Source organism: Myxine glutinosa, chromosome 5 (assembly GCF_964187855.1).
Source record: "Myxine glutinosa chromosome 5, kmMyxGlut1.1, whole genome shotgun sequence".
Lineage (NCBI taxonomy): Eukaryota > Metazoa > Chordata > Myxini > Myxiniformes > Myxinidae > Myxine > Myxine glutinosa.
In genome coordinates, this window is record NC_136265.1 from 185,805,835 (window position 1) to 185,831,891 (window position 26,057).

General features: G+C 43.6%; 1 protein-coding gene across 9 annotated transcripts in view; it reads left to right on the top strand.

Moving 5' to 3' along the window:
- LOC137413498 (neurexin-1-like) overlaps positions 1–26,057 on the top strand; it is a 1,626,023-nt gene that overhangs the window by 899,233 nt on the left and 700,733 nt on the right. For all 9 annotated transcript variants that reach the window (XM_078779254.1, XM_078779246.1, XM_078779249.1 and 6 more), the window contains one exon: positions 23,741–23,863. In XM_078779254.1, coding sequence (XP_078635380.1) covers positions 23,741–23,863 — 123 coding nt within the window. The remainder of the gene's footprint in view (positions 1–23,740; positions 23,864–26,057) is intronic.

Here is a 26,057-nt window from a genome sequence, read left to right on the forward strand (position 1 = left end):
AATCATAAATATAACTCAATGTTTTTCTTTTTTTACTTGGAATTCAATATTCCCTTTGAGATCCTCTGCGTCTCTTGTTTTGTTTTAGTTGTTGTTTGCATATGTCTGCACAAAAAAAATACAAACTGTCAATCTATCTACCCTGCACATCTTCTCAAATGCTGCAAATATTGGGGATGCTTCTTCGTGGTGGTTGTACCACTCCAATGCAAGTCGGGGGCCAAATCTTCCCGTTATCTCCCTCTTCATGGTCATGGTGTCGATCGATCCCCATGGACCGGTCCTTTGCCTCTTGTGTCTGTCTCTGTCTCTCTCTCTCCCTTTCTTTCTTTCTTTATCTCTCTCGTTCTCTAACTCTGTCGTGCCCCTGAATTTGTGAAGGTGGGGGTACACCATTCTGGCTGTGGGGGATCTCTGAGTTGCTCCTGGGAGATCGATCGTCTGTCTCTGTGCCAGGGGCTTCTTTGAGAGAACTGTCTGGAACTTTACAAAAACAACAAGAAAAAGAGCAGAGATTGCAAACCCTCACCAGGATGTATTTTCAGTGGTTTTTAAGGCTTTTGTGTTGAAACAAATATGGCGGCCGAACTATGTGACCGATGACGTCATCATTATTTTTTTTCTAAACTAATTTATTCCTAGATTATGCTAAAGAAATTTCATCTTGATTGGATGAAGTTTTGTACTTGTCGAATTATGACGTCATAATGGAGGCACCAATGATATCATCATTAACATATTTTATTCCCCATGGAGAGTTCTTTACAATGAGCCATGTCTCAATTTTTTCTATTCAGCACTTTCGGAGATATAGAGGTGCAAAGTTTTTCGGTTTTTCCAAGATGGCGGCCGAACCACCTGACCGATGACATCATAATTATCATTAAAAAAATCTACAGGTGGAGTTGCACCTATGGTGAAAATTTCCTGTCAATCGGACCAACCGTTGCAGAGAAAATCATATTTATTCTGTGCGGACAAACAGACAAACAAACAGACAAACAAACAGACAAACAAACAGACAAACAAACAAACAGACAGAAACAAACGCACTCAAATGCAATACCCTCTCCTCTGGCGAGGGTAACAATAACAACAATTTGAATATTAAATAATAGTAATATCTCCTTCAGTACTATATTCAGGTATGGCTTATGTTTCTGTCTAGGAGGATGCAGCCAAATCACCATGTATAAACAGCATAGTAAGCTTGGGAAAAGCATTTCCATTTAGTTTTCCAATTCTCTTGAACAACTTAGAAAACATTATAATATCTCCATGTAATCTTCTCTTCAATGTGACCATCCCTGTATTCTTTCTTCATAATTAAGACCCGACAGCCCCGGAACAATTCTAGTTGCCCTGTGCTGATCTCTGTCGTGAGTAACCGTCTCCGCATGGTCCCAGAGGTCCAATTGCCTTTCCCGAAAGAATGACGTGCAGTAGTCCTGATAGTCCAAAAGACCTTCTCAACGTGATCCCATTACGAGGATTAGTGGAGCGATAAGCACTTGCAATTGTGACTCTATGAATTTATTTTCAGGGGTTTAACTCCTCATCACTGACATGAACAGAAGAGCGAACAGAGCCTGTGCACTTATAAAAATAATAATCCAATTAATTTAACTACTTTTCACATATTTACAATCAAGATTCCCATTCTTCATCCAAAGTTATAACTCGTTGAAGTTAACTTTTACAGCAAGCATGAATTATATGGTTGACCAGTCAGCATGTACGTTATAAATTCTTCACTCCAATAAATAAAGAAATAGCCACAAAGAGAATATCATTCTTTCACTCCAAATAAATAAATAATCACAAGACAACTGAGCGTGACTTCGTCTTTGCGCACACGAATATGTCTGCAAGCTTCTAAGTCCGCAGTGGTAATTCCCTGTGGGTCGTAAGAGGCGACTAACAGGGTTGGGGGCAGGAAGGGCATCCGGCCATGAAACATTGCTTTAAAAAGGGGACCGTGCCCGAAAAAGGCCAACCCGTGCTCTGCGGGGGAAAATGGCCTCCAAAGGTGGTTTCTCTCTCTTCTAAGTCAGCATCCATCGATTGTGTTACTTTAGGTTTTTTGTACACAGAGTCAAGAAACCGGAAGAGCTGGAACACTGACCAGATCAGTATGCAACAGACCAAAAGGAACGGTAGAGAGAGGGGGAAATACCAAAAGAGGGATAATAAATAAGGACAAGTAATGTAATATTTTGTCCTCTAAGGACAAAATAGAGGGGGACTTGGACAAGTAATGGGTGTGGGGTAGGGAGAATGCATTGGGTGGTCAAGATGGATGCAGAAGGAAACTCGCAGGAAGTAAAAACTGGAAATTTGGAAGTGTGTTTGGGGGTGAGGGAAACTCAACATAGTCTAGTAGGAAGACTAGGTCCCCCTGCACCCCCCGGAGATATACTTCTAATTAGTGTTTCTAGATTGGAAAAAATGTGTAGAAAATGACTAGCTATGGCCCCAAGCTGAAAAAATGTCCCACATACCATTTTTATGCAAATTACTGCTGCCATTATCAAAAAAACGATTTTTGACATATCTCAGCCAATATTGCAGATAATTGAAAAATGAAGGTGTCTAGACCCATGTTTTGAAGGGCATAGATCATGATAGAACTATTCATAACATGATTACATGTGTCTATGGTATACTAGTATGCTAATTAGTGCTTTATTTACAAAATAATCACAGTTTTACGAAATAATAGACTTATATTAAGGTCCGTCTACACAGACGTTAACACAAAGTTTTATTTTTCTAAATATTACAACTGTCAAAATAGTCCTAGCACTCAATGTGACCACTCTTCTCTTGCTTGTTTTAGATAAACATCATTAGCATTAGTAGTCTAGTAGGAAGACTAGGTCCCTCTGCACCCCCCGGAGATATACTTCTAATCAGTGTTTCTAGATTGGAAAAAATGTGTTGAAAATGACTAGCTATGGCCCCAAGCTGAAAAAATGTCCCACATACCATTTTTATGCAAATTACTGCTGCAAATTTTATGCAAAATTATGCAAATTTTATGCAAATTTTTGATGAGGAGTAGAGTTGAGGGGTCTTTGAGGGCTTCATCGAGGTGCTCTCGGTTGCAAGACTGGGTCATTCTGAGAAGCACAGCAGGGTCAGAGATCATGATGTTCTCCTCCTCAGTGAATCTCTCCATCAACAGCCTCTCCATTGCCTCACACACTGTTTTGAGGCAAAAGAGGGACTTTGCGTAGGCCTTTCCACTGAGAACACCTTTGAGAGATCCACTTGTTACTAGTTGTGCCTCAAAGAGAATCTCTGCATATCCAGAACCACGCATCTTGTGTCCAGTGAGCATCCCGATGTAGTTCATGGATGTGTGGAAGGGTCCAATCGTTACTACATGACTAGCAAATTCATTTGGCCAGCGCCAGATGATGGGAAGGGCTTTCATGCAGACACCCAGATCAAATGTATTCAGGACCCATCTCTGACCCACCTCAGCAGTTGCTGCCTCGGAACGCTTCAGTAGCTCACGAACAACTGCGTTGTCTGTGATCGGTTGGTGGATAGGCGTGCAGTAGTCGACTGTTGATTTGCTGGGTGGGGGAGAACCAGTTGCAGAGGTGAAACCCCCTAGCCCAGGCACAGGCTGCAGGCCATTGCCATGCCATGCAGGCACCAGGCACAGACCGATCACAGACAACGCAGTTGTTCGTGAGCTACTGAAGCGTTCCGAGGCAGCAACTGCTGAGGTGGGTCAGAGATGGGTCCTGAATACATTTGATCTGGGTGTCTGCATGAAAGCCCTTCCCATCATCTGGCGCTGGCCAAATGAATTTGCTAGTCATGTAGTAACGATTGGACCCTTCCACACATCCATGAACTACATCGGGATGCTCACTGGACACAAGATGCGTGGTTCTGGATATGCAGAGATTCTCTTTGAGGCACAACTAGTAACAAGTGGATCTCTCAAAGGTGTTCTCAGTGGAAAGGCCTACGCAAAGTCCCTCTTTTGCCTCAAAACAGTGTGTGAGGCAATGGAGAGGCTGTTGATGGAGAGATTCACTGAGGAGGAGAACATCATGATCTCTGACCCTGCTGTGCTTCTCAGAATGACCCAGTCTTGCAACCGAGAGCACCTCGATGAAGCCCTCAAAGACCCCTCAACTCTACTCCTCATCAAAAATTTGCATAAAATTTGCATAATTTTGCATAAAATTTGCAGCAGTAATTTGCATAAAAATGGTATGTGGGACATTTTTTCAGCTTGGGGCCATAGCTAGTCATTTTCTACACATTTTTTCCAATCTAGAAACACTGATTAGAAGTATATCTCCGCGGGGTGCAGGGGGACCTAGTCTTCCTACTAGACTATAGTGATTCTACACTGAGTCAGTCATCATCATTTTCATCGAAATCGTCAGAGTCAAACTCTTCTTCTCCTTCCTCTTCCTCCTCCTCTTCGTGCTCTCCTGTGTTCAGAAGATCCACCAGTGAGGTTGGTAGGATGGGCACAGGCTGCAGGCACAGGCTGCAGGCCACAGCTTCCGATGTATCTGATGAAGAGCCAGATGTAGTACTCTTGCATCGTAGTGGCATAGACTGTGTCATTCTCTGCTGGCGGTGTGAATGATGAGCCTTCAGGGAACTTCGGGCCAACGCGAGTAAAGTGCAAGGGTGGGAGAGTTTTTGGTGTGTCGACCTTCAGGCTACGCTGTTGTGACCTATTGATGGTAGGTAGCATTCGGTCCTTGCTGCTCTCGAACCCGGGCTTGACCTCCTGCACCATGATTCCTCCAGCACTGTTTACAATGTTGCTGCCGTGCACACTGGTAGTGGTTTTATTCAAGTTGTCCCACTCACAGTGGAATACAAGGTTGCCCTCTCCTGTCACAATTTGTGGTGTACGATAAGTTGAGACTTCATCCAGGACCTTGGCGAGAGCAGTTTCCAACTCCAAGGCGAAATCGTAGCTCTCAGAGTGTCCAAGCCTGTGTAGTATTGTGGTGAGCTGTTTGCTTCGGAACAGGTGCCTTACAGTCACACAGAGGAGAATGTGCTTTGGTAACTTCCATTTTCCATCTGACACTGCACGGCACAGATCTTGTCCAATGGAGAAGACCAGACGCTTCACCTTTTCTGTCTCGATGCCCTCCTTGCCAGTCATTAGCACGCTGAGAAAGCGGACAAGGTCTGGAGGTAGGATGTCTTCAGGATTGAGCTCCATGTCTTCAGCTGTTGGTGGCCATGGTTGGTCTTTACACTCTCTGAAAGCCTGTAGAATACCCTGGCGAAGTTGGAGGGCAACATTTTGGTTCTTGTTTGTGCTTCCGAGTGTGAATGCTCGTGCGAGAGCATTGGAAACTGTTATGTTTGAGCTGTGCACAAGCCAGAAAGAAATGACATCACATTTGTCATGATCAACCTTCGTGAAGTGGATATGCTCCTTGATTGGGTCATTCTGTAGGCGTTTCAGTAGTTTCTCTGACCGATAATTTGAGTTCTCATATCCATTCAGTTTCAGTTCCTCGACATAGAGCAAGCGCAAGGAAGAAAGCTGTAGAACTTTATTCTGCTGGATGACCTGGGTTTGAATGTGTTCCAGTACTGAGTTGAATGCCTTTTCATGGGCGGCTGACATGCAAGCCTGCTCCTTTGGTGCTTCGGCTCTGTGAATCGCACGCTCATAGTTGTAGAATGCTGTGCGGAAAGCTTTAAAACATGACGGATGGTGTTTGGCCTCACATGCAAAGAGGTCTTTGTTTTTCACCTTTCGATGGAGTCGATAGAGACCCATTTTCTCAGCCCGTGTTTCGATTTGCTCCCATGCATTTTCTTTGTTTTTAAAGGATGGGAAGGTTGTAGGCCTCTCAGTATTGCGATGAGCATCTTTGGTCTCAACTTTCTCACAAAATATACACTCTGGCGGGAAGATGGGTTCAGCAGAACCTCCTGGTTTACGAGGAGAGTGATGCCATGATGAGGTTGATGGCCCTGGTTCTGTATCATCTCCCAGACGATGAAAGTGGCGGACAAAGTGCTTATAACACTTGCTGTGATATCCTACTCTTTCTAGGTCATCAGGAAGAGTTGCCGGGATCTGATCACATACTGATTGCATACGACATGGGGAGTCATGCGGTTGGTTGAGACGTCTATCCCGGATCTTTTGAAGCAGTTGCAGTTTTTCTGAAGCAGATCCTTTAATTTTACGGAGGGGCGTGAAATCCCCATGATCAGACATGGATGGTACATGAAGGATGCATGTAGGAGGAGAGCTTTGGGCTGCAGGTTCTACACTCCGTTTTCTTTTGGGCATGCTTGCTGTCGATGTCTACCATCACTGTTAAATGACAAATAAGAAATCACGAATGATGTTAAAAGTGCCTGTGAAAGGAGGCTCTGAGTTTTCAGTGAGGTAACAGAGGTTCTGAGTCATGTTCTACACTAGGGTACTTTTTAGCTGACTAAACCATGTTTAGTGGCATCAAAAGTGCTAATAGCTAAAACATCTAAATTCTTCCACACTAACGTTAGCTATCTAGGCCAATGAAACATTGTGCTAAGTTACTGTAGCTAGCTCAGCTGTCGTGCCTCTTTCTGGTTCAATTCATATACAGAAGTCAACAGATATGTCTCATGTTTGGCATTAACAAAAGTTTAAGTTACACCGACATTAGGAACATACTGTACATAGATGAGGCTAGCTTTAACGTTAGCTAACATGGTGCTAGCTGGCTCAGCTGTTATTCTGCCTGTTTATGATTTCATGCAGAAACTGAAGTCAAGAGTGTGAGTAACATTATAGTTAGCATCTTACCTGGCTAGATTGGAGGATGAATACCAAGAACAACACACAGATGGAATGGAAGACTGAACTTTCAACTGAGGTATTCAATAACATCAACGTTACCAATTGATACGAGCGCGCGACATTACCAATTGATACGAGCGCGCGAGCGCGCATGTTACATGGATGGAAATGTAAAATGGCAGCTATAGCAGCACTAATTTGGATCTCTAGTCTGTCATTTCTGCACTGTGATTGGATAACATAAAAAAATATGTTTGGGAGTTAACAGCAGGAGTTGGTAGATTTTACGTGGGCTGGGTGAGAAACCTTTAAATAAGCAAGTGAAAATCTCTCGCAATACAAAGTCAATGGTGGGAAGAAAAGTTGAGTGGTACCAATGTTACTGCCAATGTCCCGCCCCTATGCAAGACTCAGGAGCATCTTGTTGACATTTAACCTTGAAAATACCTGGGTTTAGACCCCTTATGTACCATGTTAAGTTATCTGCAGTATTAACGTATCCTTATCATTTGTAAAACTGATTATTTTGTAATTACAGCATTAATATGCATACTAGTATACCATAGACACATGTAATCATGTTATGAATAGTTCTATCATGATCTATGCCCTTCAAAACATGGGTCTAGACACCTTCATTTTTCAATTATCTGCAATATTGGCTGAGATATGTCAAAAATCGTTTTTTTGATAATGGCAGCAGTAATTTGCATAAAAATGGTATGTGGGACATTTTTTCAGCTTGGGGCCATAGCTAGTCATTTTCTACACATTTTTTCCAATCTAGAAACACTGATTAGAAGTATATCTCCGGGGGGTGCAGGGGGACCTAGTCTTCCTACTAGACTAACATGGTAGGGGAAATTCAATGGAAACTCAATAGGTTGTATAAGGGAAGAGTGGAGATGGGGCTTGTGATTTCTCTCATAAAACATAGAGGCAATGCTGTTCCTGTTCACAGAAGGCGAGATTCCCACGAGCTATGCTTCTTTATTATGACATGGTGAAAACATGGCTTGTGGGGTCAAGATTCAATTCAGCCTTAGGTCCTGGCACTGGCCTTGCAATGCCCCCACTTCAGAGGGTCTTACCCATCCCCTATCTTAACACTCCCAGCTGCAGCTTGGCTCCTTCACAAACCAGCTTCCTCTGAGTAAATATCTCCCCAAATGTCGCTCCATGCTGCAGCTCAATTAATCCAGGGCCAAATCATAAATCCTCATAATTAGAGGATGATTGACTTACTTTCAATTACAAGCAAAGTTATAGAATCCATCATCGTAGTTGACACCAAATCCTTCATTTTCTTCATCACATCTGTTTCTGGCCCAGTCAGTCCACCCTGGGAATGTTGCTTCTGCTCTCCCAACATGGATGGAGGTCCTTAACCTCAGGCAAGAGGTCCGGGCCGTCTCTCGAGGCATATCTCGAGCATTTGACACGGTCAAATTCTGCACCGTATTTTGCTGCACCTGTTGGATCCTCTGACCACTGCCTCACTATTACCTGCCATCCCTTACAGCAGTGTAAGTATTCTCTATCTACCTGCTGCATTATTTGGCATGATAACTCTGCCAACTGGGATGACCTCCATTTTTTTGCAGACTACCCCGGGAAAGACTTCTGTTTATCTGTTTATCCTTCCACGGTCATAGACCAAATCGCTGAAATCATTCTTGTGGGTACGTCTCTTCGCATAACCCACTCATCCAAATGCTAAAAAGCCTCGCCCAATAATGGGCTCTCCCATCATGTGCTTCTTCTGTCTCCTTTAAAAAACTACCTCAGGAAAACCTGGAAAGTTTCACCTCCAGCTCATCGTCATAGTGTTTATGTGGCTGCCCACAACTGCCAGCGGATCAAATCCGCAGCCAAAGCCAACTTTATCCAACAGACCTCTGACACGCTCTCCCCTCTCCCCAGCAGCAGCCGTGCCTTTTGGTCTCTGGCCAATCGCATCTCCGCCAACTTCTGCGAGTCATTCTTTCTCCTCTCACCAACCAGATGGCCACGTTTTTTTCCTACTTATTAAATTTTATTATTTATTAAACTTATTAAATTTTTACTAAAATAATACGTATTTTTATCGACTTGTAAATTATCTATTTTCTACCTGCAATGTTTGCCACAACCTGCTCTTCCTTGTCATAAACAAAGCCAATGATCTAGAGCTAGACTGTAGATGGCATTCCTGCTGTTGTCCTCAAACGTTGTGCTCCTGAACTTTCTCCTATCTTCTCCAAGATTGAAAACCTATCCTGCTGTATGTACCAGTATCTATCCAACCTCCTGGAAGCACACCGATATCTGCTCTGTCCCGAAGAAGAGTCACATGTCTGATCCCTCCAATTATCCTACAATCACCTTGACCTTCAATATCTCTAAAGTCGTGGAGTCGCTCATCAATAAACAATTTTAACCCAGTTTTAATTCCTTCTCTCTCCTCAGTGACCACCAATATGGCCTCTTTAAAGCCAGGCCCACTGGTGACCTCTTGGCCATGTTGCAAACGAATGGTCTTCAGCTCTTAAGCACTTCAGAAAAAGTTTTGGACATCAGCAAAGCCTTTGACAGAGTCTGGTACAAAAGGTTCTTAGTGAAGCTCACAATGTATGGTATTCAGCTTCAGCTCATCTCCTGGTTTTCCAGCTTCCTCCTTGGACATTCTATCTCTACCTGCATTGATGGTGCCCTCTCTGTTGTCCCCCACCATATTAATTCTGGTGTTCCTCAAGATACTGTCATCTTGCCCTCCATCTTTCTTTGTTTCATTCATGACGTCCTCACAGCTAATAACCCTGTCTATTCCTTTGCTGACGACTCCACCCTCCACCCCTCAACCAGTTAAATCCAGAACATCGCCTTCTAGTCCCTTACTGCCAATTTCCTCTCAACTCACCACCTCAATATCACCAAATCTGCCGCTAAGAAACATGGTTTCCTCTTCAGAGATCATAAATACTTCAACTCCAATCAGCTTATCTATCTATAATTCCAGTAATCTCTGTGTGTGTGTGTGTGTGTGTGTGTGTGTGTGTGTGTCTGTGTGTCTGTGTGTCTGTGTGTGTGTTTGTTTGTTTGTCTGTGACCGCTGTTTCTCGACAACCACGGGTCCGATATACTTGAAACTTGCCAGGTATATTGCTGGGGACCCGAGGATGTGCCTTTTCAAGGTTTGAAATTAATCGGACAAGTAGTTACCGAGCTATGTCCAAAAAACGATTCAACCAATCAGAGAGCAGCGAGCTATCACGTGTGCCGAACGTGCCGAACAGACTCTGCCTCGGACGGCACATTTGAGAGCGTATTCATTTATTTCACGTTGGCAAACTATGTTGCCGTTAAACTATGTTTTAAAACTAATTAAAACTAATTTGCGATTCATCGTAACTGCGATTTGCGACCTTCCGGACAGTGAAGACTGCACTTCCGGCAGCCAATCACAGAACGCGTTATTGCGTAGGCGTGGCCGATGTGAGAGCGAGCCGAGCCGAGCGCGTGCGCCATTACGGTTCGTAATTCGATTTCTTCCGGAGAAAATAATAATTTCTCGATTTCTTATGCGCATTATTTCTCCCAATTCAGTCAGAGCGAAGGGCGGAAGCGAAGAGCGTTGTTTTTTTTGTTTACGGGCGTACGGGCGTACGGGCGGGGTAGAGCGTACGGGTAGCGTTACTTTTTTTTTTTTGGCAAGGAACGGGCACCCACGTACGGGCATGCCCTAGTCACTCTTTACAAATACCAAGTCAGACCGTTGATGGAATACTGATACCATATCTGGGGCGGCACTCCTCCATCAATCATCAGTATTCTGGACCACATCCCAACCAAGGCTGTCTGGCTGTTTAATTTTATTCTACTTTGTCGAGCCATCTCGACCCTTTTTTCCCACACGTCAAGCAGTCTCCTCCTTGTGCTTCTTCTTCTGCAACTACCATAGTCAGTGCTTTTTCAAACTTTGTTTCTGATCCTATTCTTCTTCACTCTGTTTGTAACATCCATCTAGCTTTGTAACACCCTTTCTGCATTACTCTCCCTTCCCTCAGAACCAAATGCCATGACTCCTCCTTCCGCCCCCACACTGCCTCTATTATGAATAGCCTCCCCAGCATTGTGTTCTGGATTTCTATCAACTTGCAACAATTCCAGTCATCTAGATCTTATTTAATTACTACATTTTTCCATCTTCTTTTCTTGCCTTTTCAGTGACATAGTCCCTCGGTTTTGGACTCGACCTTCCCCTGTTTTGTTTTTTTTAGATTTTTTGAATGTAAAGTCAAGGCTCGTGGAAGAGCTAGACCACAGATCAAATCAGGATGCAACTGAACAAAAGGAACAGCAGAAGGAGAGGGGGTAACACCCACAGCAGGGTTGAGCGACAAAATAAAGGGAGATGTATGAATAAGGGATGTGGGGAAGAATGAGGGGATAAGGGAGGACCCATGGGCTTGACAAGATGTATAAAGAAGCAAACTCTAAGGAGAGAAAAACTGGGAACTTGGAAGGAGGTGGGCTTGGAGTAGGAGAGGGGGGGGGGTTGACAGAGGTATTGGATGGGGGTTAATGTTGGATGGCTGTTGTGATAATATTGTTTTTACAGTCATGTGCCCCATCTTGCTCTGCAAACTATTAGCCTAAGGCATCCAATGCCACCTCCTCTTGTAGCTTGCAGACTTTGTCCACTCTCAGCACATGGATGTCAATGGTAATATCATATGTACTCTTCTTGTCGAGGCTGGAGTACCCCAAGGCAATGTGTTGGGCCCAGTTCTGTTCTTCATCTTCATCAAATGTCTTTATGATGATCTTGAAAGCCCTCCTTTTTATATAATTTTGTTTATGACTTCACTCTCTGTCCTTACATGATTCAGAAGGCAGCATCCTCTCACTCTCTCTGTGCAGACTTTGATAGAATCAGGAGTTGTTCCAACACTTGAATATGCCTTTCAATCCTGATAAATGCCACTGTAAATCTGTCTATCCCAAAGGACCACCAGGCCAACCCTCCCATCAACTTGTTTAATAAATTTCTTGAAGTTCAGTCCCTCCAACTTTTAGGCTTCAACATCAGACACAGTCAATTTGGCAAACCATATATCGAGTAGGTTAGCCTTCAAAGCCAGCCACAGCTGGGCATCCTCCATCATGCAAGTCTTTCAAATGAAACAGAAAACCAAATACTGTATTGGAGTCATCAGAAGGAACCAAAATAACAAGAAGTAAAGAGCAAATATGGAGTCATCAGGAGGAACCTGTATAGGATTCGGGTTTCAACCGCTACTCCTCTACCCCCATCAGGAGGAACCTGTATAGGATTCGGGTTTCAACCGCTACTCCTCTACCCCCATCAGGAGGAACCTGTATAGGATTCGGGTTTCAACCGCTACTCCTCTACCCCCATCAGGAGGAACCTGTATAGGATTCGGGTTTCAACCGCTACTCCTCTACCCCCATCAGGAGGAACCTGTATAGGATTCGGGTTTCAACCGCTACTCCTCTACCCTCATCAGGAGGAACTTGGATAAGATTCGGGTTTCAGCCACTACTTCACTACCCTCAAACCCATCCAAGCGCAGGCAAGTGAACCTTCCAGAAAATGAAAATCTGCAAGAATTCACTTCTCCGAAGACAGATAGATAAAGAAAGAGAGAAATAAAGAAGAAGCAAGAATTAGAATGAATAAAGAGAAGTATGAAAACGTAGAAAGAAATGTGAAAGGAACAAAGATCCATAACTCCTAGCCTTAGCTCTTTCCCTTAACTCCTAGCCCTAACTCTTAGTCCTAACTCCGAGCCCTAACTCCGAGCCCTAACTCCTAGCCCTAACTCCTAGCCCTAACTCCGAGCCCTAACTCTTAGTCCTAACTCCACGCCCTAACTCCTAGCCCTAACTCCTAGCCCTAGCTCCTAGCCCTTACTACTATACCCTAACTCCTAGCCCTAACTCCTAGCCCTAACTCTTAGTCCTAACTCTTAGTCCTAACTCCTAGCCCTAACTCCAAGCCCTAACTCCTAGCCCTAACTCCGAGCCCTAACTCCTAGCCCTAACTCTTAGTCCTAACTCCAAGCCCTAACTCCTAGCCCTAACTCCTAGCCCTAATTCATATCCCTAACTCCTAGCCCTAACCCCTAGCCCTAACTCCTAGCCCTAACTCCGAGCCCTAACTCTTAGTCCTAACTCCACGCCCTAACTCCGAGCCCTAACTCCTAGCCCTAGCTCCTAGCCCTTACTACTATACCCTAACTCCTAGCCCTAACTTCTAGCCCTAACTCTTAGTCCTAACTCTTAGTCCTAACTCCTAGCCCTAACTCCTAGCCCTAACTCCTAGCCCTAACTCTTAGTCCTAACTCCGAGCCCTAACTCCTAGCCCTAACTCATATACCCTAGCTCCTAACTCCTAGCCCTAACTCCTAGCCCTAACTCCTAGCCCTAACTCCTAGCCCTAACTACTATACCCTAACTCCTAGCCCTAACTCCTAGCCCTAACTCCTAGCCCTAATTCATATCCCTAACTCCTAGCCCTAACTCTTATTCCTAACTCCGAGCACTAACTCCTAGCCCTAACTCTTAGTCCTAACTCCGAGCCCTAACTCCTAGCCCTAACTCATATACCCTAGCTCCTAACCCTAACTCCTAGCCCCAACTCCTAGCCCTAACTACTATACCCTAACTCCTAGCCCTAACTCTTAGTCCTAACTCTTAATCCTAACTCCTAGCCCTAACTCATATACCCTAGCTCCTAACCCTAACTCCTAGCCCTAACTCCTAGCCCTAACTCCTAGCCCTAACTCCGAGCCATAACTCCTAGCCCTAACTCCGAGCCATAACTCCTAGCCCTAACTCCTAGCCCTAACTCTTAGTCCTAACTCTTAGTCCTAACTCCTAGCCCTAACTTCTAGCTCTAACTCATATACCCTAGCTCCTAACCCTAACTCCTAGCCCTAACTCTTAGTCCTAACTCTTAGTCCTAACTCCTAGCCCTAACTCCTAGCCCTAACTCCGAGCCCTAACTCATATACCCTAGCTCCTAACCCTAAATCCTAGCCCTAACTCCTAGCCCTAACTCATATACCCCAGCTCCTAGCCCTAACTCATATACCCCAGCTCCTAGGCCTAACTCCTCGCCCGAACTCATATACCCCAGCTCCTAGCCCTAACTCATATACCCCAGCTCCTAGCCCTAACTCCTAGCCCTAACTCTTAGTCCTAACTCTTAGTCCTAACTCCTAGCCCTAACTCCTAGCCCTAACTCCTAGCCCCAACTCCTATACCCTAGCTCCTAACCCTAACTCATATACCCCAGCTCCTAGCCCTAACTCATATACCCCAGCTCCTAGCCCTAACTCCTAGCCCTAACTCTTAGTCCTAACTCTTAGTCCTAACTCCTAGCCCTAACTCCTAGCCCTAACTCCTAGCCCCAACTCCTATACCCTAGCTCCTAACCCTAACTCATATACCGCAGCTCCTCGTCCTAACTCCTAGTCCTAACTCTTAGTCCTAACTCCTAGCCCTAACTCCTAGCCCTAACTCCTAGCCCTAACTCATATACCCTAGCTCCTAACCCTAACTCCTAGCCCTAACTCATATACCCTAGCTCCTAGCCCTAACTCCTAGCCCTAACTCCTAGCCCTAACTCCTAGCCCTAACTCCTAGCCCTAGCTCCTAACCCTAACTCCTAGCCCTAACTCATATACCCTAGCTCCTAACCCTAACTCCTAGCCCTAACTCATATACCCTAGCTCCTAACCCTAACTCCTAGCCCTAACTCATATACCCTAGCTCCTCGCCCTAACTCCTAGCCCTAACTCCTAGCCCTAACTCATATACCCTAGCTCCTAGCCCTAACTCCTAGCCCTAACTCCTAGCCCTAACTCCTAGTCCTAACTCTTAGTCCTAACTCCTAGCCCTAACTCCTAGCCCTAACTCCTAGCCCTAACTCATATACCCTAGCTCCTAGCCCTAACTCCTAGCCCTAACTCCTAGCCCTAACTCCTAGCCCTAACTCCTAGCCCTAGCTCCTAGCCCTAACTCCTAGCCCTAACTCATATACCCTAGCTCCTAACCCTAACTCCTAGCCCTAACTCATATACCCTAGCTCCTAACCCTAACTCCTAGCCCTAACTCATATACCCTAGCTCCTAACCCTAACTCCTAGCCCTAACTCCTAGCCCTAACTCCTAGCCCTAACTCCTAGCCCTAACTCCTAGCCCTAACTCATATACCCTAGCTCCTAACCCTAACTCCTAGCCCTAACTCATATACCCTAGCTCCTAACCCTAACTCCTAGCCCTAACTCCTAGCCCTAACTCCTAGCCCTAACTCCTAGCCCTAGCTCCTATCAATACTGTGGTAACCAAGGCCCTTATACTAATTTGAATCTCTCATGTTGAAGCTGAATCTCTGGGCCTGTTCATCTTACAAATCAGTGACCTCTCTGTCTTGTACTGCCTCGTTCCAGGGTCTTGCACTTGCCCTTCCTATGATTTGTCTCCCACCCCCATTTTCTGCCGAGTGCACGTTGTCCGCTAAAAACCCACTTCTGGTGAAACCCTTAAAATACAGACTCTATGCTCACCTCAACTCGTTTGCTCATTTTTCTCTCGCCTGTGGAACCAACTTCCTCAAGTCTGTTCATCCGTATTCTTCCTGCCATGGCAGCTCACAGCCTCCTCGGGTCATACCCCATCCATACTCATCATCCTTTCTACCCTCGTTAACCATTCCTGGGTCCACCCACTTCTTTCCAGGTTATTGTGTTTTCTCCCCTCTGCCGCCATCTTCCTATCTATTTGTTTCCCCATTGCTGTTTCTTCCCTGGGTTTTCACTTCCTGTCCTTTCAGCCCCCTTCTTGCTGTGTTTGAATTGGCATTCAGATTTTCACCCTCTTTGTCCTCCTGTCCTTCCCTTTTCCCCTATTCTTCCCCTCACCCTTTCTTCCTCCAACTCTCCCTCTGTGTCCCTCGACACTGGTGTTGGTCTGTTTTTCCACTTTCTCTGTGTTCTTTCTGTTCTGTTTTGCATTTCTGCTTTTCAATGAGCCTCAACTCTGTATACAAAATAACAGCCAATCAGACGTCACCACCTTTCCCCCTGTGTTGTGGCTCTTGCATAGTTGTAATGGCTTGTGGTGTGGAGATGGGTAGGGGTATGGGGAATTGCCACCAGTGCATCTCACTCTTGAAATTGTAAGTGAGCTGCAGCCACTTCCTATATGACACGTATTTTCTCAAATTCTTCAGAATGATCAATAATGTGTCAGCTGTTGCACTTGGTAATCATTTTCATCTGCAACATCACAAATAACTGTGTATGCGTCTGCTAGCAACGATTAATGTAATTTCTCAGCATTTTAAATTTTCTAATACTTTTTGTTGCTTTTGAATAAGATCCAGGCAAAAGACAATACAGACAAGGGGGGGCTCTAATCTCATCTTACTATAATTCACCAAATGTCTGTCCGTTTGTCCGTCCATCTGTTCCCAGGTACCGCAAAAACGGCTGAACCGATCGCAACGAAATTTTGGGTGGGTAATCCTGGAACCCCCTGGAGTAAAATAGGCCATATTGTTTTTGCAATTTTTCCAATTTCCAATTTTTCCAATTTTTCAATTTTCCAGTTTTTCCAAACACGATGGAATAATATTTACCGATATGAACAGTGATGCGGCTTTTATTGAAATTCTACAAATACTGTTTAGATTTTGATGATCTGCGTGTGATATGATTTAACGGATGTTTATATGAATCGTTTAAAATAAAAAAAAGCCTTCAATTTCTGATATTTTGCCTTTTCATTTGGGCCTCACAATCGAAGCCCCGCCCATAGGGCGGGTACCAGTTGCTCGTACATGAAATGCATGAAGCAAAGTCGATAAATAAATTTTATATGTTTACACACGGCATTCAAAATCAACAAATCACATCACTGGTATAATATCTAAACCCCTCCCACCTTCCTCCCTTAACCTTAACTGCATTGGGGGGGGGGTGGAGTTGGCGGATGGGGGGTTTGGGGGGGGGTGGGAGGCCCCCCTCAATATTTTTCACAATATTTTCGCAACCGCTGGGGATTTTTTCTAATTCTCCGCTACATGACTTTTTCTCCAGGGTGTTGTGCACATTTTGATACCACATAAGTCCAAATAGGACTTACCATTCCAGCGGCACATGACAATTTATTAGTCACATGTCCTAAAAAACTGCAATTTTTGCTCATGTTTATGCACAAGAAACGCATGTGAATAAGGGCTTCATGCATTAGGACACTGATGGTGTAAAAAAAAAAATATTGCTGTCACGTTCATTACGTGATAGTCTATGCGTGTACAAATTTTCACGTTCATTGGACTATCGACAGCCGAGAAAGCTCAAAATCACCAAGTTCAGTTGGGGTTAACTCATAACAATTCTCTCTCTCTCTCTCTCTCTCTCTCTCTCTCTCTCTCTCTCTCTCTCTCCCTCTCTCTCTAATGCAGCTCTATATTTTCCATAACATGGTGACAAAAATTGAATGCAATAATCGAGGTGTGGTGGAACCATAATTTTAGACAAGAGCATTACTTCCTCTGACTTAAACTGGATGCCCTTCCTGATGCATCCTATAATTATATTTGCCTTATTTATTGCAGTCTGACACTGTGCTAACTGCTTCAATGTTTTGTCCAAGGCAGGTTGTAGATCTTTATCGTGACCTTCCTATGCAGGATCTTCCCATTAACCCTCTAAGTGCACATGTTGCAAAGTTGCTGTAATATGTCAACAAATCAGTAACAACATTTTTTTTCCTATGAATCAGTATCATTGTTGCTTTCTTCCGATTCCTGGAACCTTACGTTTTCCTTTAGAATCAATCCATCAATTGTAAGTGTTATCTAATACTTCTTCATGGGTATCCTAAAAAATCTGCAATTTTTCTCCGGTTGCTTGACCTGACACTGCAATACCACATTTACTTAATCCGAGTTTGCCTCCAAAACTAGTCACTGATTGGGCATCCTTTGTTGTGGAAAGTTGGTGATTGGCACACCTGATTTTTTTTTAATCCACCTTCAAGACCTTCATCCACAGATTGATGGAGTACTGCTCTCCCCTCTGCGCTGACGCCCCTGCTTTACATCTCGCTCAGCTTGATGTCGCGGAAACCAAGGCCTTCAAAATTATTTGAATCTCTTGTGATTAAGCTTAGTCTCTGGGCCTATTACCAACACATCACAGACAGGTTGGTGGTCTCTGTCTTCTTCCACCTCCTTTCTGTTATCGGACTCTCTGCCATTTATGTGCCCTCCGCCATTTATGTGCTCTCCGTCCCCCAACCCCAATGTTTTAGCAGATATATGTGGCCTGCCAGTAACCTCCTTCTGGTGAAACCTCCAAAATCCAGACTCACTGCTCACCTCCACGCATTCATTCCTATTTTTCCCCACCTGTGGAACATACTTCTGCAACCGCTTTAATCTAATTTTTTCCTCTAGGGCCACAAGATTGCTGTTCACCACCATCTCAGATCATCCCTCATTCATATCCATGGTCTTTTCTAACCCCATTATGTCTATTCTCACACCCCCTCTCCCTCTAATCACAAGCCCGAAATATCTTCCAACCGACTTTTGTATGTTTGGAACACCACCTAACATTACAACTAGCATTGTATTACCAGAGTGAAATATCAGTCTTGCCCAAAATCTTAATCTTACTATAATTCACCAAATGTCTGTCCGTCTGTCTGTCCGTCCGTCTGTTCCAAAGTACCGCAAAACCAGCTGAACCGATCGCAACGAAATGTTGGATGGGTAATCCTGGGACCCCCTGAGTAAAATAGGCTATATTGGTTTTCCAAATTTTCCAATTTTTTCAATTTTCCAGTTTTTCCAAACACGATGGAATAATATTTACCGATATGAACAGTGATGTGGCTTTTATTGAAATTCTACAAATACTGTTTAGATTTTGATGATTTGTGTGTGGTATGATTTAACGAATGTTTATATAAATCGTTTAAAATAAAAAAAGCCTTCAATTTCTGATATTTTGCCTTTTCATTTGGGCTTCCCAATTGAAGCCCCGCTTATATATATGTTGCGGATTCGGGGGTCAGCTCTCCCCTTATCAAGGGGGGCGGGGGGGTTAATCCCCTTGTCCGTGACTGACCGACCCGAGTCCTTAGAAGTTATAACGCTCCTTCCAGTCGGTATTAGCTAGGGTCATTGGTCAATGAAGTCCCAAATACGTACTTACTAACCCGACCGTAAAGCAGGGAAATAACTCCTGCTTGAACCACGGACGCAATGGTAAATGCCGAGCGGTTAGCAATCCGCGGTCCGAGCCGTTAACAAATGACTAAACCCGATTCTGGGCGGTTTCCAAATCGTGCCACAGGTACTCAATTGAGAAAAGATGAAAGCGATCGAATAAGAGGAAACCCAGAAAATAGGAAGAACAAAGAGTGGGTTTATTAACTATTTACAAGCAAAAGAAGAGGAAACAAAAGGAATATACAGGAGGAAGAAGAAGAAGCAGGACACAGGGCAGGCTTACCTATACAGTCTTAACTTAACGACCCCAGGACAAACAGGCACACTCACACGGGATGGTAGCTGGTAGGGGAGGAAGGTCCAAGCAGATGTCCAGGCTCCTCGTTCGGTCCCGACTCGTGCCGTGGTGGTGATGGAAGCGGGCCGGCAGCGCGTCGTTGTCATTGACCGCGAGCGGACCTTACAGATATCGGGGGAACTGGGATGCGGCGTACGTAATACGTATTTTGTGCCAACGCTCTCTCTCTCCCGATCAATGGTCTTATCAAAGGCAGTTCGTATCAAAGGGCAGTTCGTATCAAAGGGCAGTTCGTATCAAAAGCAGTTCGTATCAAATGAGCTCCCTCACGCAGTTCCTCAAGTCCCCAAGTCCATGGTAATCGAGCTCTCTCCGCGCAGTCCTTCACAATAAGCAGTCCGTGGCGCAGTCCTTCGCGCCGTCCTTGGCGCAGTCCTTCAAAGGGCTTGGCGCGTGCACTTATATAATGCGCTCACAGATCAATGCGCACTTCATCAAACCACGCCCGCCAGTGAGCTCACCTCAGCCCTGGTTGGTTGGTGAGGGCTCACCGGCTCCGCCCTTGATGGTGAGTTGACGTGGCCACACCTCGTTCTTGTGTCCCGCCCCCTTTTTCCTCAGCCTGAGACCGCATGTTCAAGGGCGTTTGGAGTGAGCGCTAAGGTGATGAAGGCTCAATGCAGCGAACGCTGCTAATCAAACCACGTGACAATTTGGGGAGAGACAAGCCCGGACTGTAGGGGCGCATTATGGCGTAGCTTGGAGAGAGCGGCTGCAAAATGAACGGAAGGGCCTATTCTTATTTAATTGATACAACGCAGATTCAGCTACCATATTGGGAACACAGCCTTATCTGACACATAAGGAAATAACTAAAGTTCCTATGGTGGCCTACGGGTTCCATATGGACTAACTAAGGGTGCAACCTTTAACCTTTTAAATGATGGAATATTATTTCCAAGTATTATTTACAAAAGTGAGGGTTCTAAAAACCACAATAATATATATATGTATATATATATATATATATATATATATATATATATATATATATATATATATATATATATATATATATATATATATATATATACACACTGATTAGTGTTTTACATCACAAACACCTCAGTGTTGTCTAGAAAGGTAAAATATGATTACAGTTACAGTATGTCCAAAAAAATTCAGGTGGAGTATGTGTCTGAAAACATGTCATTTTGTGGAAAATTACATTTTTGTGTCATTTTGTTGCACAAAAACATTGCAGTTATGGTCCAGCAATGCCAAATATGGTTGCGGTACATCGCAGTTTTTTTTCAAGCGTACAGTGTGTTCCAAAAGAAAGTGTCACTTTGTGGAAACGTTACCAGTTTAAATTGCCCACCGCAGGTGAGCTGATGCTAGTACATATAATACCAGGTATTTTATCCAGCTGTCTCTCATGATTTGCAATCCCCCAAAACCACTGGACCTTACTTTCCTTCCTTTCTTATTCATTGATATAGCTTGTTGTTTTGCTCATCCCCTTTACCTGTGTATCTGATATCACAGACAATCCCTCCCTCTCTAATACAATGGAAACTTCACCAACATCTGATTTCCTCTATAATGTCCATTTGGTTGCCCGCCCGAAGGCAGGTTCTTTTGGTGGCATAGTAATTGCAGGCAAGGATCACATTGGATGGTCTACCATTGCCTCGCCATCCATATGAACTATAGAATGACTTAATTTTTTTGTCAGAATGCCAGTGATAACTCACCTACACACCTATTATGATTTGAAACGAGTTGGACATTTTGTGTTATATATAGTAATTGCTTATTGGTGAGGAGATTGGGCAGGTACATAGAGTGTGTTGTTCAAATTAAGATTAAGGCAGCAGTGCAAGATAATCTTGATTCTGATCTGCAGGAAGACATTCTAATCTCAGGAGAATTGTCACATCACCATTGGATTGTTGGTAAAAACAATTGTTTCATTTAGTACAAAGATTATCTCTCACCACCATCTCTTATCTTCCCCCATCCAAAACGTTGATCTTTTCTACCCCCGTTAATTCACCCCAGATCCACTTTTTTGAAATTCCGACTTCTTTCCTGGAAGTTCTAGCAGTGTCCATGTGTTTTTTTTACCTCTCCCACCCCCCCCCCCCCCACACCCCTTCCCATGCCTCCTCCCCCCAACCCCTCTCCCTCCCACAGATCTCCCAATGTCCCTGCTCTCAAATGTTGTACTTGTGTGCTTCCCCTTCTCCCCATCTTGTCTCCCGCTCCCTTTATTTCGTCTTATGTGTCCGTTTGTTTTTTTTGTCATTAATGTTAGCTCTTACCTGGTGTTGGCTTAGCGGTTGGGGCGCAGGCCTGGGATCCTAGGATCCTGAGTTTGAATCCCGGTCGATTGTTGAATTAACGCCAGGGTGGTTGACTCAGCCTGTCATCCTTCTGAGATCGGCAAATTGAGTACCAGCTTGCTCAGATGAATGATCGCGGTGTGTACCCCGATTTAGAATAGATACACCATATCCCTGCGCATCGTAAGAGGCGACTAAGAGTTGGCGTCAGGAAGGGCATCCGGCCATAAAAACATTGCCTCAAACAGGGAACCATGATTGTCATGGGGCCTGCAAGGCTAACCCCCGCTTTAGCGGGGAAAAATGGCCTTTAAAAAAACGATCATTCTGTTTTTTTTCATTCAATGTTAGCTCTTACACGAGCCTCGATCTTGTATACAAAAAAAAAAGAAGTTCAGGTTGCTTTCATCTGCCTGCTCCACCTGGCCATTATGAATGATTATGGATCCTACCCCTCTCCTTTGGTTTCTACTTAAAAACATGAACCCTACCTTTCCTTGGAATTAGCATCTCCAGCAGTACCGGGGAGACTTGCTGTGTGGATATGGAACAGGCATGATGGTGCAAATGGCTGCCTCCTTTGCTGAAGATAAACTAAACGAATTGATAATTGTAAGCAATTCTTAACGAGTGACTGTTAAATAGTGCATTCAATTCTGTTCAGTGCATTGTTTGATGTTTGTATACCTGTGATTCGATTCGGAAGAAAGCATTTGTTATGTTTACCTCCGCCACTGAAGGTGGACAGAGTTTGTTACTTGCCAGAATAGGTTCCAAAAAGTATGTTGGTTGGTTGGTTTGTCTCTCCGTCTGTTTTTCTGTTTGTGCGCAGTACTACGTCTACATCGTTGCACATAGCATCGCCATACTTTACACACATATTTGCCTTGCCCTGGAATAGACTGTGCCCAATTTTTAACACTCTATGCCCAATGTCAAGCTCAAGGTCACCCAAAACGTGAAAATCAGTAGATTTTAATCTTACAGCCACCATGTTGGTGCTCGCCGTCACTGCGATGCGAAGCGAAAGACGCCTAAGAGCTGTCACATTCACAATCGCTATGTCGTATGTACTCCCGATACGTGTTTCCTTCATTGTAAAAACTACCAAGCTAACAGTTAAAAGGATTTTGAGCCGATAGGTGTTACGGCCTTGGCAAGATCGATGGAGACAGCGATCTGTTAGGTTATACACCGCCCAAATAGCTATGCTGCTAGTTATACACCACCGGCAAGAGTATACATGTATAGATTTCAAGAGTATACATGTATAGATATAGATTTCCTGCCATTTTGATCCAAAATGGCCGATAAAAAAGTACATTCCAGCAAGTCCTCGGTCTCTGAACGATTTTTCATCTGTATGTCTGTCTGTAAACAGGATATCTCAAAACGTTGTGGACGGATTCGGACACAATTTGATGGGGAGGTTGAGGATGTGACAAGGGCAAAGGGATTTGATTTTGGTGAAGATCCAAATCCAGATCCAGATATTAGAATGTTTTAAGTGATCATTCACCATTGAGAGATGGGGCCAAAAACGATATATAGCACGATATACATATATATATATATATATTATTATTATTTTTATTTTTTTGGTATACAAGATTGAGGCTCGTGTAAGAGCTAACATCAATCACAAAAAAAAAACGGACACACAAAACATACAATAAAGGGAGCGGGAGACAAGATGGGGAGAGAGAGGGAAGCACACAAGTACAACAGTAGAGAACAGGGACATAAGGCGGGGGGGATATTTCAAAAAGTTGGAGATGAGTTTTGAAAAAATACTTGGGGAAAGAGTTGTTTTGGCGACAAGAACAAGTAGAATTGTATTTTGGTTGAGGTCCTCATCCAGATCCAGCCTATCAGTGGGATCCTAAACGCAAAATGTTCAGTTTGGCGGATGTATGCACTCTACCGAGTGCTGTTTTAGTATTATGATTGTCGTCATTGCTGTAGTTGTTGGTGCTACACTGTTCCTGCTATAAATATGTCCTTGAACATATTTTCCGTGTGCTCTGTCGTGTGCAGTCGTTCCAGATACAACATGCCGTGAGCATTCGTGTGCAAATTATGGTGTGTGCATGCAGCAGTGGGGTGGCATCTCCTGTGACTGCAGCATGACGTCATACTTCGGAGCTTTCTGCACAGACCGTGAGTCCCATTGTCCTATATTCCTGAAAAACATTGGCCAAAAACTCCTCTTACAAAAATATTCTCGTAAATCTCACTTTCAATATGACACCTGATGCAAACTTAACACTTTGTCCAGGTTTTATACCTACACCTTATAACAGCTCTTTACTTCCTGATTTTTCCAACCTATATCTTTCTTTAAAACCCTTTAGGTTGCTTGTTATGAGACATTGTTTTATATTTCTGGCATAAGTTCATAACATCTTTGTAGGATTGCTGCTTTCTTTGCACATCTTGGGTTCAAGAGACACATTCTGTGACAAAACTGTGGCACCACACATTTGTGTCCTGTTTTCATCAGTCGCTATTAGTGCCATTGGAGAATCGGTTGTGCATATATGGAGTAATGAGAAAAGGGGGGAAGAATGGGGAGGTGGTTGAATTGCAAAATAAACAAAATAACGAGAAATTTTGAGTTTCATTCAAGGAGTATGACGCAATGTTGTCAGTGGTGTCCTAGTCGTGAAGACATTGGACCAGCATCGTAGAGGCTTTGTGAGTTCAAATCCGGCAGAAGTAGTAGTCTTGAGGGTTTTGGATTTATAGCTTTTGGAAGCAGAACCTGTCTCGGTAGAATCATTTTGTGTTCTACATATAAAAAAATTTTTTGTCTCGTCCAAAAGGGATGTGCTATTGTAATCAATCTGTGTCAGTGAATGAGCGTTTGTGTGTCCACATGCAGATCTACTTTCATATAGATTTCTCATTCTCAGATCTATCGGAATCTATATACTACTCCGACAGTTCTTTGCATTCATATTTAATGCTCTGTCTTGCCAGAGTACATGAAAACACATGGAACTACTTGTACTGTTTTATTATCATGGGTTTACCAGGAGCTTACCCGTGTGAACAAAGATGGGCTATGTTTACCACAATGGGGTTGCTATTAAATGATGAAAACAAAGAGAATAATGGTAATAATATTAATAATACTGCATCAACAATAACAGAAATGTGAACCTGTTACATGTAACTGTGAGCACGTGATCCAAAGCGAAGGGATTCAAGTGGCATTTGATGCAACGCAAAGCAGAAAATCCATGTTTTTATGTGTAAAAGGATCCCATGATCGGTTTGAAATTAAGTTTGTAAAAACATTCGTCACTTCATTGGATAATGAACACATTATCCTTAAAATGTCCCTGCTGACTGTGAAAAGCAAAGTGCCGCCACGACATGGTACGGCTGGCATTGAGGGTGTCCCCACAATGAAATGGTGTCAACAAGTGGTGGTCGTTTTGCTGTTCGGGGTTATGGTAAGTGGTTAATGTTGAGGTTTGAAATCTGAGGTTACGGGGGATTTTCTTCATGGAATGAACCAAAAATTAACTTCCAAAGGCTATTTCATATTCTATTAGCTGCCAGAATTTTGCCATGGATGTTTTGATCAAGTTCCCAAACTTATGGCATCATTTCAAATTCATCTTACTATAATTCACCAAATGTCTGTCTGTCCGTTCCCAGGTACCGCAAAAACGGCTGAACCGATCACAACGAAATTTTTGGTGGGTAATCCTGGGACCCCCTGGAGTAAAATAGGCCATATTGTTTTTCCAATTTTTTTTCCAATTTTCCAATTTCCATCTTTTTTAATTTTCCAATTTTCCAGTTTTTCCAAACACGATGGAAAAATATTTACCGATATGAACAGTTATGCGGCTTTTATTGAAATTCTACAAATGCTGTTTAGATTTTGATGAGAATTACGAACCTGCAACGAATCCGGAAGTGGACAGATGCGCGGGTTTGATAATATCCAAATACAACCGTCATTCAATCGTAATGTTAAATCATAAAAACGTTAATCATGTGAATCGTTTTGTTAAAGTATCAATTGATGATTGGAATTGAGTGAATACAATTACGATTTTGAATTCGTAATTGTATTCACCCAACCATACGGACTTCACATCAGGATTTAAATATTTGTTTATGTCACGAATGTTGTTAAAAGTTTACTTTTTATATTAATGTTATTTCATTTGTGATTGGAGTTATGCTGTTTGGAATGAAAAAAGAGATATCGAGTTCAAGTGAATGACGAAATGCCGTCACGGTTTCTACTTTCTAAACGTGAATTCGCGGATCGCCAAAGCCAGATTCACCATTGACTGGGTATGGAACAAACGTACCCGTTTGTTTGCCAACG